Raw genomic sequence first — 13,965 nt, forward strand, 5'->3', positions numbered from 1 at the left:
TAAACACACTATTATGTTACTCAGGTTTACACCTATGGCACCTCATTCCTTGTGTACACTGGCTTGTAATACAACTGGATTTAAAACAGGTTGGTGCTTGTAGGTGAACACTTGTGACAATTGCACTAAAGGAGAGCAAACTCCTACTTCAAAGCTCACTTAAATGCTTGCTTGGTTCATTTCTCTAAAACATGTTGTTCAAGTTGGAACCTGCAGCAAAACACCACTTTGTCAGGTTTGAACAACAGACTGTATGTAAACGTAGGATGTAGTTAAAGCTGAAAAAGTGAAGCCACTGTGAAAGTGCCTTACAGCTACACTGGTTTTCATAGCTAGCAAGAGGAAGCAATAGTCACTGCTGAATACAACACGTAGTTCATTTTGGAAATTACGCTATTTTCAATTATGCTGTATAATAAGTTTTCAGTGTCTGTTGTCTGGTTTAACAAAACTTGATGGTTATGAGTTGAGTAACACCAAAGGTACATTCCAATCCAAACACTTGTGTACAATCTTTATATTAGAAAATGAATAAATACAAATGAATACATTTGGCTGATACAAAGGGACATGTCACATGTGCATATTGGGTTTTGAGAGTCTTCAACTTTAACTTTTTACAAATCCACAAATGCATGCAGCTTTCAAGTGCTAGTGGAAAACTGGAGCATCTGGGCTTCCTGTGTCTTTTGAACATGCCCCTGCTGCTACAAATGTAATTTTAAAAAAGAAAAATCAGTCCATAACTATCAAAAGTCTCCAATTTTATGAAAATGGAGAACAAATCACGAACAAATCACATCAGGATTTTACTGATATGTTTTGGGTTTTTTCATATAGTCATGTTCTATAAAGTGATAAAGTATAACATCTGTGGACTTTGCAAGAGCTTAGCTTGTATAAAGTATTTTATTAAAGGTACCGGTTTAGTTTCAGTTACTTTCCAGAGTTGGATTACCGTTTACAGTTAGTTTAAAAAAAAAAAAAAAAAAAAAAAAAAAAATATATATATATATATATATATATATATATATATATATATATATATATATATATATATATATATTTTTTTTTTTTTTTTTCAGATTCAGATTTTTCTTTTGTCATTTGTCAGCTTTCCTAATGTACATTTTAAAGATATTCAACTACTTTCCAGCTTTGAAAACTCAAATCACTGAGCTTTCAGCATTCAGACCACATTTTCTTCAGGAACTTCATTCACTTGTTAATTGTTTTCCTTTTCCGGGTGTATGATATGTTATAGTGTGAGGTAACTGGCAGTTTATAAAACTCTGCTTTCACAGTACTTTTCCCAAAATTGCAATATTATAAATGGTTCAACTTTCAGATTCTTTATATTGGCCTCTTTGGTGATTTTCTCTTCTACAGTGTTCACGGAGGGTTAAAAAGTGTCACTTGTATTGTTTCCCCTCATCTTTATTTTTAAAGGCACAGTTTCTTTCTCAGCTGTAAGCCCGTGCATCCACAATGATGGAGCACTTTTGAAACATTTTCTAGAATAATTTTGCCACTGGGTGTCACGCTGCCACGGTGATGATTGGCTGCAGCAGCGGCGTCGCTCTCTACGTGCCTCTATGACGCGCCGCTTTTTTTCCCACCATGCACCGGGGAATGTCTAAGGAAAGATGGCGGAAGGAGGAGCGGCTGATCTGGATACCCAAAGAGGAGAGGTCGCGACACTGTTGAAAACACAACTAAGAAAGGGAGACACTTGGTAAGAATTGACTGTGATCTTTTCAAGGGCACTGCGTGGCTCTGGGCTGGGTCTGCTGAGCCTGTCAACCCCACGGAGGATGTGAAAGCAAAACGGCCGGGCCGTGTTGACAGTGAGCTCCGAGCTAGCTAACGGCTGCCTGTCAGCTTCATGTGTCAGCTTGGCAGGCTAGCGCTGGTTGAGCTCTCGCTAAGACTTAAAACAGTTAAACTAAACTTATATGCTGTATTTTGGTGTTTATATCCTTCACTTCCAAAAAACTGTGTCACATATTTTCTGTGGATGTGTAAGGAAGGCTACATGCCGTTTGAGTGATACAGATAGTTATCAGGCTATCAGCTAATTGGCTAGCTTGCCGATGATCCAAGCGGTTTGCCTGTCAGTGGGTTCATCCCCCGACTTCAGCAGGGCGGAGTCGGAAAAAAAAAAAACACCTGTCAAAATCACAGAGCCAGCTGGCTAGGCTTGTAGCAATCTGAACTCAACACGGCGGCTAAAAGCTACTGTTACAACTGTCAGTCTGTGTAATGTATGCCTCCCAAAACCAGATTTGTTTCGGGTACTCACCACAAGGTAGCCTCAAGGTAACCTGGTTTATAGCCCAATAGTTTAATGCACCCCACCCCACCATCCCTTTTATATAACTCTTGTCTTTCACATCTTGCTTTTAGTAGAAATGTTGTAATCTTGATTGCTTTCTCTGCAGGTACCTAGTGGACAGTCACTGGTTCAAACAGTGGAAGAAATATGTGGGATTTGACAGCTGGGACAAATACCAGATGGGAGACCAGAATGTCTACCCAGGACCGGTTGATAACTCTGGTCTTCTCAAAGGTAAGTCAAGTAATAGTCCATCTCTTTATATCTCTATTTTATCCCTTCTAAAAGTATATGATAAATGTATGGGAAAGCAGTTTTTGGTAGGTTAGCTTCGTGGGCAAGTGACATACACGCACACAAAAACATTGTCTACTAACCAGAGAGTAGCCTTTCTTTGGAGGGGGGTCATAGAAAACTCTCCAGCTCACCTTGTTCTTTGTGTGTTATCAATAGTGTAAGTGTTGACCCACAGAATGTGCTTGTTTAACTGCACGTGTATGACCCTCCCTCCCTCTAGATGGGGATGTGCTCGCCATCAAGGAACACCTCATTGATGAGCTTGACTACATTCTGGTCCCAACAGAAGGCTGGAATAAACTCGTCAGCTGGTATGGACTCACAGAGGGTCAGGAGCCAATCGCGCGCAAGGTAAGGGTTCAGTTATTAGCATAAGATTATGAATGGATTTTTTAACATTTGTTCTGCTGCCAGCTCAGATTGTTTTCTCATATACAGAATCAGAAGGTTTAATGTGCACAGTGACTTGTGTTGGGGTAAAAGGGAGAACATTGTGCTAATAAGGCTGTTTGGGGAAAATCAGACATGCAGCACTTTTGGAAAAGGAACTTTGAACTTGTGTCACTGTTGCTGAACAGTGAATAGTATATGACTATGATGACAGATATTTAACAAAAAGAACTGCAAAGAATAGTTAACCATTACATTCATTTTTGATGTAATTTGGTTGGTCAGGTAGATTTACACAGATTTACTCTGTGTACTCTACACAGAATCTCAGAAGTAATAGTGAAAGACTGGGTGTTTACTTATCACAAAGGAAAAAAAACAGTTGCCTTTCATTCATTTCTTTTATGAATGAAACGCAGTATGTGTGCTTATTTTTTCCATATTAGCATGAGAGTATGTAAGGTTTGCTGGAGTAAAAAAAATGAAGAATGCTTATATGTTTGTGATTACAGTTGAATACTTGTGTGTGATGGCACTTTTGCTATCAAAGCAACTCTTCAAATCTCGCTAGTCATGGCATCATGGCTGCTGGAAGCACTTCCTCTTCCCTCTCCATATCTATCAGTCTGTCTCGTCTCCCCCCCCCCCCCCCCCCCCCTACATTGACCCTCCTCTTTTGCCATGTATGTCATGTGGCGTATCGGGTAGCTGCAAGGTTTCTATTTTCAGGCAACGTTCTGGATGACTGAAAAGCTACATGGAGCGATCTGCGAGACACAACATGAAGGAGGTTTTCTTCTTCTTTTTACCGTGTTGTTTCTATATTGTCAACTTGAGGGTGGGGATTATGCTGGGGGGAACTGTAGGATTGTAGTCATTGGTGTGACACTGTGGCTCCTTCCGCTTTCCACTTGTGGTTTGATTGCCAACAATGGTGGAGAGCTCCTGCGTCCTTGTTTTCCAAGCGGAGGAATGCCAGCTGAGGTCACACTAAGAGAAGCAGCGCGTAAGCTTTTCAAAGGAGTGCGAGGAGAGGCAAACCAGTATAGGAGAAGCGGCGTGGGTGGCCTAAATGGTTTTGGCTCGGCTTTGATTTGAGAAAATGTGTCAGAGCTTGGTGGTGAGTTGGACGTTGACTGAGCTCACAGATGGGTTGTGCGCTGAGGTGTACTAGCCCACCGAGAGCCTTGAGTAGGGGAGGGTTGTGGTGCTGAGAGAGTCTAAGCTGTGTGTGAAGGACTTTTGCAGTTTAGTAGCGTGAGTGTCTGTGTGCTGGAGGGGCTCAGGGGTGAAATAAATAGGCTGGGACCCCTCAGCTGTTTCCACGAGGTGCTGCTAATTTAGGCACTTCACCCTGACTGTGAAGTATCAGGACTCCAGATGAGTAGAGACCAGCGCAGCAGAACTTAGTGTGCTTTGTTATCCATTTTGTTAAGCATTTTCTAGCACGTTAAACTTAGGAGTTTTCTTTCAGTCTTGCAGGAATTTGATAAACATGAGATAAGGGTTGCATCATGATTATTTTTGCCAGCTTGGTGTCACGGTTTCTTTTTGGGTGCCTAAACTTCTGTCAAAGGTAAGCTCAGCCATGATAACAATTGGACAAACATCATACAGTCAAAGGCTTCTGCTGGCATGACTGAGCCAAGCTTGCATCTATGTTGGAATCTTAAACATTTAGTTTTTCATGTTTTACTTCTGTCTGTTCAGCCTGACTTGTTACTGTTGTCTGTGGTGTAATGTAGTGCTACATTCCTGTTGGCTGATTAGTGGACGGTTAGATTGTGAGATTTTTACACAGTTAAATTTTATGTTCCGTTGTAAGTGCAAACGTTAGACTTCTCTAAGGCAATCATTTCTGAGTTATCTACACGGTTCTTTTACATTGATCTTTTTGTGTGGGACAGCCCAAAACCATACAGGGTTACTCATGAATTAGGCCCGTGTCCCTCATTCTTTGCGTAGTAATTTAACATTAGATAATCATGGTTTAAAGCAGTAAATTGATAATCATCCTCTTTTTGCAGGTGGTTGAACAGGGTATGTTTGTGAAGCACTGCAAGGTAGAAGTGTACCTGACCGAGCTGAAGCTCTGTGAAGACAGCAATATGGACAATGTGATCACCAAACGCTTCAGTAAAGCTGACACAATAGGTAGGCACTGCCTAAGCAGTAGTAAGCACTGGTTTCCGCAGAGTTCCAGAGTTCCTTGGATCTCAGTTCACATTTCACACTAATTATATATAAATACATTTACTGTTTGTGGTATTTGTGTTTAAATTAATTGTTTTTCCAACTATTGTTGCCACATGATGATTTATTTCCCCTTTTTGCTGCAGGGGAAACAAAGAAATCTTGTACATAAGACTAAGTGTTTTTTTGTTTTGTTGTTGTTTGTTTTTTGTAAGTATTATGCAGTTGTGACACAACAGATACACGCTAGTAAATGCCATATTATTTGCCAGTGTATGGATACTAGCTATTGTATCCTTGCATTGAAACATGAAGTAAAAACTGTTGTTTTGTTTCTGTTGTTGTTTATAATTCAGCAGGCTGTGCCCCCCAGCCAGAGCTAAAGAAAATAAAATGGAAATGGAATAAATTTTGTGTTTTCAAAATTATTTACTCAAGCGTGATTGACATTTTTGTTTATCGAGTTAGATAACAGTAAAGTGCGAAGATTAGAAATACAGAATTGTGTTTATGTGCATGGTCACCCCACTAATTCTCATTCTGAGCCAGGAAAACATTCTTGGATGCACAAATGATATACAACATAGATCTAAATATACCCTTGGGATTTCAGATATTAGAATCACCTCCTGCGTGCATTCAAACACATGAACTTAACACTCTGCTCATGTTGTTTTTGAATAACTGTGTCCAAGTAAATATTTACTTTATTCTATTGATGTAGATGATGGAGTTGTTGGTTTTTTTTTTTTTGTTTTTTTTGTATGGTTGTTTTATTTCACATTTTGTTTGTGCACATGAGTGTCATGCCTTTTTTTTTTTTTTTTTTTTTTTTTTTTTTTTTTAAACAGCACAGTGTTAACTGCATCTTTTTGCTAATGTGTTTGTAGATATGATTGAGAAGGAAATGAGGAAGCTGTTCAGCATCCCTGATGAGAAGGAGACCAGGCTGTGGAACAGGTACATGAGCAACACCTTTGAGCCTCTCAACAAACCTGACAGCACCATCCAAGATGCCGGCCTCTACCAAGGACAGGTTTGAACTTTTCCACTCTTTTCTCAAATTCTCACTATGTGAGAAGAATTTGGATCTGGAGGGTTCCTTTTTTTCAAGAGAGGCAAGATATTTCAGAAAATTGTCAGATGTGTAAGAATATGGCTTGCTCTATAGACCGTCATTCCTGAGCTCAGGAAAAGATGTTTTAGTTCTAGTTTCCGTTGGATATGGTTTCCCTCGTATTGTTTGGCAGATACGAGTACTTTTTCAGGTCATATCAGAAAACTTGTCTTTTCTTGATCTACTTGGAATCTGCATCCAAGAGGTTATTTTTGTTGATCCATCCATTCTTTTTGTCTCTGCTCCTCCTATCTAAAATTAAAATAAACAGCTATTGCAGATAATGGAAAACCACAAGATTGTGTTGTTTAGCCTTTTTCTAGCTGTTGCAAGAAAAAGGCCTGTAAGTTAGAACACTTGAACTCCTGAAATTAAGATTCAACTTTAAAGACCTTATAGTAAAGCTAGTTTGAGGCCGGCTCATGAACTAGAATTTTCGCGCATAGAACCTGACATCAAACTGACTGCGGACTTTACATATTTATTAATTTAAACATGTGGCTGCAGTGACTCAGCAGGCATCACTGGGTTGTCCTACTTACCTGCTGCTGCTACAATCACGTTAACCCAGTAATGGTATTCAGTGTTTCCCACTGATAGGCAGGACTTGGAGAGGCTGGACAGGTAGAATAAGAGTATGCTTGGAGACTCAAGTATTTCACAGTTTTTATATAAGAGTGATGTTATCTGCAGTCATGTCACCAGTTATTTTGAAATTGTCCTGGATTGAATCTGGTAACAGCAGTCACTGTTCTGCTGTTTTTGAAAGCCTCTTTAATTAAAACCTGCACCAAGTGAAGAACTGCTTTATTTGTTGCTACAGTAAACTCATCAACGCTGCAGAACAAAACAAGGACCTCTGTTGACAACTTGGGTCATGACGCCAGAGTTGGAAGTCCGTCTGTGGGACAAACCTGGTGACATTTCTCTACATATTTAGAGGCACCTTGTCTACAATATCTTTTACTTTTTTCTAAAGTGTGGGTGTGCCTTCTTCTGCATAGTCATGACCTTACACACCAGTACTCCACCCTGCTGCCACAAATGGATTCTAAAGCTGTCACATATAAAATATAATAGCTACTTTCAGCCAATGCTTTGTCACAAGGATTCACCACAGGGGTAGCTCCACGTATTCCATTGGGGAGAATTTTATGGTAAATGGTAAATGGCCTGCATTTGTATAGCGCTTTTCTAGTCCCTAAGGACCCCAAAGCGCTTCACACTACATTCAGTCATATACACATTCGCACACTGGTGATGGCAGCTACATTGTAGCCACAGCTGCCCTGTGGCGCACTGACAGAGGCGAGGCTGCCGGACACTGGCGCCACCGGGCCCTCTGACCACCACCAGTAGGCAAACATGGGATATCTTGCCCAAGAATATTTGGCATGCAGCCAGGAGGCAGCCTGGGATCGAACCACTGACCTTCTGGTTAATGGCTGACCTGCTCTGCCACCTGAGCTACAGCCACTCCGAATGACGCTAAAGGGATTTGTGTGAGATCAAATCGGGGATCTTTGACTTGTTGGGAAGATAAATTCAGATAAAGCAAGCCAATAACACTTGGACACAGAGTAGAATTTCAAATGTCTGGTGTGTTTAAAGTAGTGGAAGCAGATGGATCCCTCTTTTCTTTCTGCCTTCTCCCGCAGGTTCTCGTAATAGAGCAGAAGAGCGAGGATGGCACATGGCCCCGAGGCTCCACGGCACCCAAGTGAGTGAATGACACACTGCCTGGCTTACATTTCTTTGGCTCTAATGAGTTGTACCACAGTAATGGAATCAGATTCCTACTTTGTACTCTAACAATACTGTCACTTTACTAAAAGCTACACGTAAGCAAAGTATTATTGAATGGCAGATAACTTGTATGTAGTCAGTTTGAAGAAAAACAGTAATGTGATGTGACACCACATCAGATTTCCTGCTGTGGGGATCTCTCCCATCGATCTTGCCATTATCTTCCTCTCTGGAAAACCTGCAGAATTAAAAGTGTATTGGTTTTAAAGTTTCCCTGCCACATCACTGCAGCGCTGCATCATCGTCAAAGATTTCCGCCCCTTGTGACTTTGCCTGAGTTTCCTTCTTTTTTTGCTCGACCTTTTGTTGCTGACATATAGGGATGGGTATCGTTTAGGTTTTATCCGATACCGGTGCCAAATCGGTACTTTTGAAACGGTGCCGGTGCTCAAACCGGTGCTTAAAGAATGGAGAACACAAAATTGGTCCAAAAACCTCTCATGTTCAGCTGGTTTTTGTAAAAAGATAACAATGTTAGCCTTTTCTGCAGCTATGGGGCATATATGATATCACTCTTGGCTGGAAGCAGTGCTTAAACAATGGAAAAACCACAAACTTTATCCAAAAACCTCTCATGTTTAGCCGTTTCCCTCTTTTTCTTTGGTCATTTTAGCCTTTTTGGCCAGGGTGAAGGGAGTATCTGCCATCAAACCAGAAGACAGCCGCATGTAGCTATGATGATGTTTGCTAGTTCACCTTACCTGCATTAATGTAATAACGTGGTTAGCCTACTCAACGTAAATTACACACGAACAACATTAAGCTACTCACGCAGAGAAGAACGGCTGCTGCTGCATCATCATCCTCATCATTTCTGCTACACTGGCAGGGCTAGGGGCCAGGACTCTCCTCTTCGTGTTTTTGGGGATGTTGCTAACTCCGGGTCTGATAACAGGCACCACACCCGCAGTAGATGCGCTCGGTGTGAGGTCTCGCAGCAAGCTATCAAATACAGCGCATTTCTTGGCTTTAAAAAAAACAAAAAAAAACGCTATGCGTCGCCAGGTGTTTCATCGGATTCGAGGTGTTCCCTCCTTTGACAGTATCACAGTATCAGCTTAAAGCACTTGTTGCAGGCTGCTGAGTTTGCATAATTTGCTGTGAAGTACAGCCAGACTTCTGACCGCTTCGCCTTGGGCATTTTTAATCTGTAGCTTATGGAATCAGAACGATGCCACCTTGAAACGAAACCGAAAAAAATATTGAAACTGAAAAAATATATTGTAACTGAAATAAATGTACTGAAAAATCTTGTATTGAAACCGAAAAAAATTGATAGTGAAAAACAATTAATTGAAACTGTAATTTTTTTGTTTTCGCTTATAATTTTTTTTTTTCAGTTTCAATCCATTTTTTTCGGTTTCAATCTGTTGGCACTGTTTTGGCGTCCGGGGGCGCGGATTCCGGCCCGCATGTATTTGCTATATAGAGGTCACTAGTGCTGACCAAGCTGCCATCTTTCTCTCTTCCCGTCTTTCAATGGCTGCTTCAATTTCAGCTTGACCCTCCAAACCGCAAGTAAGTAATCATTTTTTGTCATCTTTCCTTGCTGTCCCATTGGACTGGACATTAGTTTAGTTTTTTTTAGCTACATCTGGTGTGGTAAAATGCTGGTATTAGCCTATTCGTCGTAGCAAGCTAGCCTGAAGCTAATATTTGCTAAATTTAGGGACACCCGTGTCTCTGTAGGAGTTGGAGGCCGGTGTTTTAGGAACAGCACAAGATCTCATCAACAGGCAGTGTTGGGCAGTAACGTAATACATGCACCGGAGTTACGTATTTAAAATACAAAATATGAGTAAATGTATCTGTTACAGTTACCGTTCAATAGGTGATATTGAGAATACAGTTAGTTTGTTGAAATAAGTGGATTACATGGCGGTATTTTCCTGTTTCATATGTTAGGCAATGGTCTCTCAATTTTTGGTAATTCCACGCCGGTGGAAACCCAAACAAAACGCGCAATAAGAGCCTCTAAAAATTATTATACAAAAATGATTTAATATGAAGGCAATAGCAGTGTTACAGGCATCGCCCTAAACAATGTAGCCTCATGGGCAGTGTAGTCTGTGCTGCAGGGAGAATGGACTGCCATACCCGTTATGTGTCTGTGAGTGAGGGAGGGAGAGAAAGGAAAAGTACGAGCTGCCACGGAGCAGAAACGGGAGCTGGAAGCATGTAAACATAATAACCACTGCAGCCAAAAAGAGTGCCTGACCAGCCCAGCTGTAAGTAAGCTATTAAGACTCGACTGTACACTGTGTTCGTGTTTTCCTCTGAAACAATAAGCTCCATTGGAGCAGCCTTTCAACGCCTCTCTCTCTCTCGCAAGCAGAGTTGACCCAGACAACAAAGTAAAGCTAGTTTTCAGCTACGAGGCCGACGTATTAGCCAGAGGTCCCTTTACTACAGTTCGGAGCCGCGGACCTGTTTTATATACGCGTGGGATAGTTTTCTATACGAGATCACAGCAAAAAGTGCAGCCTTACCTAATGTCCACCTACTGTTACTCATTTATATTATGATTTTAACATCTACTTGGTATTGGTATGGCGAGTAGCCTTCAGTAATAGTAATAAATCACACAGCAATAGTACATCCATGTAGTTGTAAAGTATTCAGAATACATTACTTCTATAATCTTTGCTGGAATACATTTTAAAATTAACCTTCCCAACACTGTCAACAGGTTAGCACCTCATACCACAGTGCAGCAAAGCAGTCTCATGAGTGCTGGGAAGGACAAGCCCAGAGCCCAAAACAGACAGTCCAGGAGATGACAAGGTTAGTAATTGTATGGTGAAAATTATACTTTGTTATTTTGATTGGCAAAAGAAAAGTAAATACAAAATCTGCTTCTCACATATAGGGCATTTCCAAGATTTTTTTTTCTTCAAAACTTCTTCAATTTCTTTCATTACAGCTGTCCTGTGCCAGATGTTCTGTTGACCCACAGTGAGAGGCATCATTTCATAAACACCAGGAAGACTGAAACTCATCGCCGGGATCAAGCAGGGCTCGTGATCTTCACCAGCAGCTCCCTCACAAGAAGGATGAACCCAGCATTTCATGAACACTGATGGAGACCTTTGCTTTGTGTAATGTTAGAAGTACTCAGATAATCCTCAGAGGAATATCTTTAAGTCCTGTAGAAAGTTAAATATATGTTGTGCTCTCTGGTTACTCTGGTATGAATGACTCTGAATTACTTTATGATAAATAACACACTATTGTCAAAAAAACAGTGAAAGAATTCCAGATCACAAGTTTTTAGTTCAAATACAAGTAACAACCTTTGACTTTAATCAGGTTTTATTTAATTGTGTCAGAGAAAACATCATGTGCTCTTCATGTAGCTGAGTACATTCAGTGTTTAAAACAGAAGTTGTGCAGGTCTGAGATCAGCAGTTTTCTGAAACACCAAACTGAGGTACTGTTAATGCTGATGTATAGTGACACAGTTACAGGGGTGATTAATCCTTTTGTCTTTAAATTTATCAATAAAACAGCTGCAGCTTTCACTGACAGCACATGTGGTACTTTAACCTTTGTACTGTTTTCTTCAGTTAATTTTGGAGTTACTACAAAGATTGAAGCTATAGGATGATCTGTCTGCTGTCACTGGGTGGTGCTGAGGTCTGAATCTGAGGACGGCTCCTGTAATCACAAACAGAACAGAATCATCACAAACTGAAATATAAAGTTTATCTCTCAAATCTGAAATAGAGCTGATCCTTCTCTGTCCTCACACACTCGGAATCTGAAGTTGTTCAGTCCTACAGTTCTGCCAACAGCTGTTTATTTTTTAGTTGTTTTAAAGGCCTTATATACTAACACATTTTCTAATATCATGTTTACCTTTGAGTTGTTGATGCTTTATAAATGGACATCTGCAAAGATGAGATGATGGAGCAGGTTTCAGTCGAGGTTCAGTCTGCTGCTGCATCCTGGTCACAACATACAGAGGTGTTATCAGCTCAGTATTGAACAAGAAATATTAATGTTTCAAATTATTTGTCCTAAAGGACGCAAGCTGTACAGAGTATTGCACATGTGACTTTGTGAACATAATTCATTAAAAATAATTCGGACAGTTTTTTAACCTGAATATTTGTAACAAACTCAAAAAAAAAAAGCTAAAAAAATAATCAGAGGAAAAATGTAACATTTTAACTTAAGCTGACAAGCGGAAGTAGTTGGTTTCAGTACATAAGTATCGGGCTTTGCTATTTAATCCGTAGCTATTGACTAATGAGGGGTTACTGAAGTGCCAGGTTTTTAAAATTGGCGTTAATGTCGTTCCACAAGTGGAAAGCGACAGAAAACATGCTGCTGTTTGCACATATTTAATAATCAGCTCTGCACAGGAGCAGAAGCAGAGTCCAGCCTGTTGCTCTTACAGTATAATACTCATAATAAAAGTACAGTAACCGTGGTTAGTCACCGAGCAGCCCGGTGCGTTTCTCTTGATTTCTTTAGTCAGGGTAAATTCATTCACCTGCACGGGTTAGCTAAACGAACTTTACAAAACAAGTTTCCCCAACAGCCGAGTGCTCATCTTAGCTAGCTAGTTCCTTAGCTGGCTAGGTAGCTAGCTAAGGACCTAAATTACGGATTAGCTTACAAACACATTTAACTTACCAAAAATAATGCTGTGGGGCCTCAGGTCCTCCTGTCCGGTAGTCCAATTTACTGAAGAACACCTCAGGCTGTCACTTTGAAATAGTCGGTAATGTAAACCTGAACCTCTCAGCATCTGCCATTTCCGAACAGACACGTGCAACTTTGTCCGTGACCGCAGCCGCGTCGTCAGTGTTTTCTCCAGTCATTGGTCAGCATTATAATATATGCAAATACATGCGGGTCGGAATCCCCGCCCCTCAGCGCGCCCCCGGACGCCAAACCAGTGCCAGAAGAGTGAAACTGAAATATGGATTGAAACTGAAAAAAAAAATTGTAAGCGAAAACAAAAAAATTGCAGTTTCAATTAATTGTTTTTCACTATCAATTTTTTTTTCTGTTTCAATACAAGATTTTTCAGTACATTTATTTCAGTTACAATATTTTTTTTTTCGGTTTCAATATTTTTTTCGGTTTCGTTTCAAGTTGGCATCGTTCTGATTCCATAGTAGCTCTGCTCTAAAAGAACGTACATACCTGGACCCGCCTACTATCCTCGGAAACGTAAAATGATTGGCTAGAAGTGTATCACAGCTCAGGAAAAAAAAGCACCGAAATAAAGCACCGAAATGTGCGCTGCTTTTCGTTCTGGTTACTACCGTTTATGTCAGAACGGCACCGGACACCGGTACCCATCCCTACTGACATATCACTCCGTTTATTTTGTTTCATCGCTGTTTAATTTGATCGGCACTCAGCTTTCTGGAACAGCTCCTTATTTTCCACTCTAATTCATGATCTATTCTTTATCTTTTGAAGGTCATCTGGTGCTTCCAATCTCTCTGCTTTGCCAAAGATCTCGCCTTCATCTCTCACAAACAATCATAACAGCAGCTTCAACAGCAGGAAGTAAGGCATAGTTGTGGGTTGAATAGCAGAGGGGTGGGTTTGGATGGGAACAGCCAGAGATGGAGCCTGATGTGCAGCCTGGAGTTCAGGACAGAACTTCACGCTGAAGTCGCCAGAATGCTGGAAGGAATTGGCTTAAAAATTTGTTGCTTTTAACTTATGTAAACTTTTTCTTGACTCCTTTATCAGTTCTGTTTAGACTCATTCCATAATTCCATTACTGAAGCTGTTTGTAGCTTCTCACTATGAAATTCATCTAACTCTGTTTTGTACAGGTCTATCTCTGGTTGTAATTTGG

At 40.5% G+C, this 13,965-nt stretch overlaps 1 protein-coding gene and 1 long non-coding RNA gene across 6 annotated transcripts in view; both read left to right on the forward strand.

Annotated features, from left to right (window-relative positions):
- The first annotated feature begins 1,602 nt into the window (after nucleotides 1–1,602).
- Nucleotides 1,603–13,965, forward strand: part of usp15 (ubiquitin specific peptidase 15) — a 33,246-nt gene continuing 20,883 nt past the window's right edge. Inside the window, exons 1-7 of one of the 5 annotated variants that reach the window (XM_086269164.1) lie at nucleotides 1,603–1,735; nucleotides 2,442–2,569; nucleotides 2,853–2,983; nucleotides 5,050–5,176; nucleotides 6,106–6,251; nucleotides 7,991–8,052; nucleotides 13,578–13,667. In XM_086269164.1, the coding sequence (XP_086125290.1) occupies nucleotides 1,647–1,735; nucleotides 2,442–2,569; nucleotides 2,853–2,983; nucleotides 5,050–5,176; nucleotides 6,106–6,251; nucleotides 7,991–8,052; nucleotides 13,578–13,667 (773 nt within the window). In that variant the 5' untranslated portion in view covers nucleotides 1,603–1,646. Of the gene's footprint in view, nucleotides 1,736–2,441; nucleotides 2,570–2,852; nucleotides 2,984–3,026; nucleotides 3,813–3,865; nucleotides 4,143–5,049; nucleotides 5,177–6,105; nucleotides 6,252–7,990; nucleotides 8,053–13,577; nucleotides 13,668–13,965 lie in introns of those variants that run through there. The other 4 variants (XM_086269165.1, XM_086269166.1, XM_086269168.1 and 1 more) reach the window with 4 other exon arrangements.
- Nucleotides 9,663–13,493, forward strand: LOC147310512 (uncharacterized). Its single transcript, XR_015125688.1, has 3 exons — nucleotides 9,663–10,366; nucleotides 10,828–10,922; nucleotides 11,062–13,493. It is a non-coding gene; the product is annotated as an uncharacterized LOC147310512 (long non-coding RNA).

This window comes from Aulonocara sp. 'chitande type north' Nkhata Bay, linkage group LG17, assembly GCF_057382095.1.
Source record: "Aulonocara sp. 'chitande type north' Nkhata Bay isolate Kocher_YH1m ecotype deep benthic linkage group LG17, A_spYH_male_GT1.1, whole genome shotgun sequence".
Lineage (NCBI taxonomy): Eukaryota > Metazoa > Chordata > Actinopteri > Cichliformes > Cichlidae > Aulonocara > Aulonocara sp. 'chitande type north' Nkhata Bay.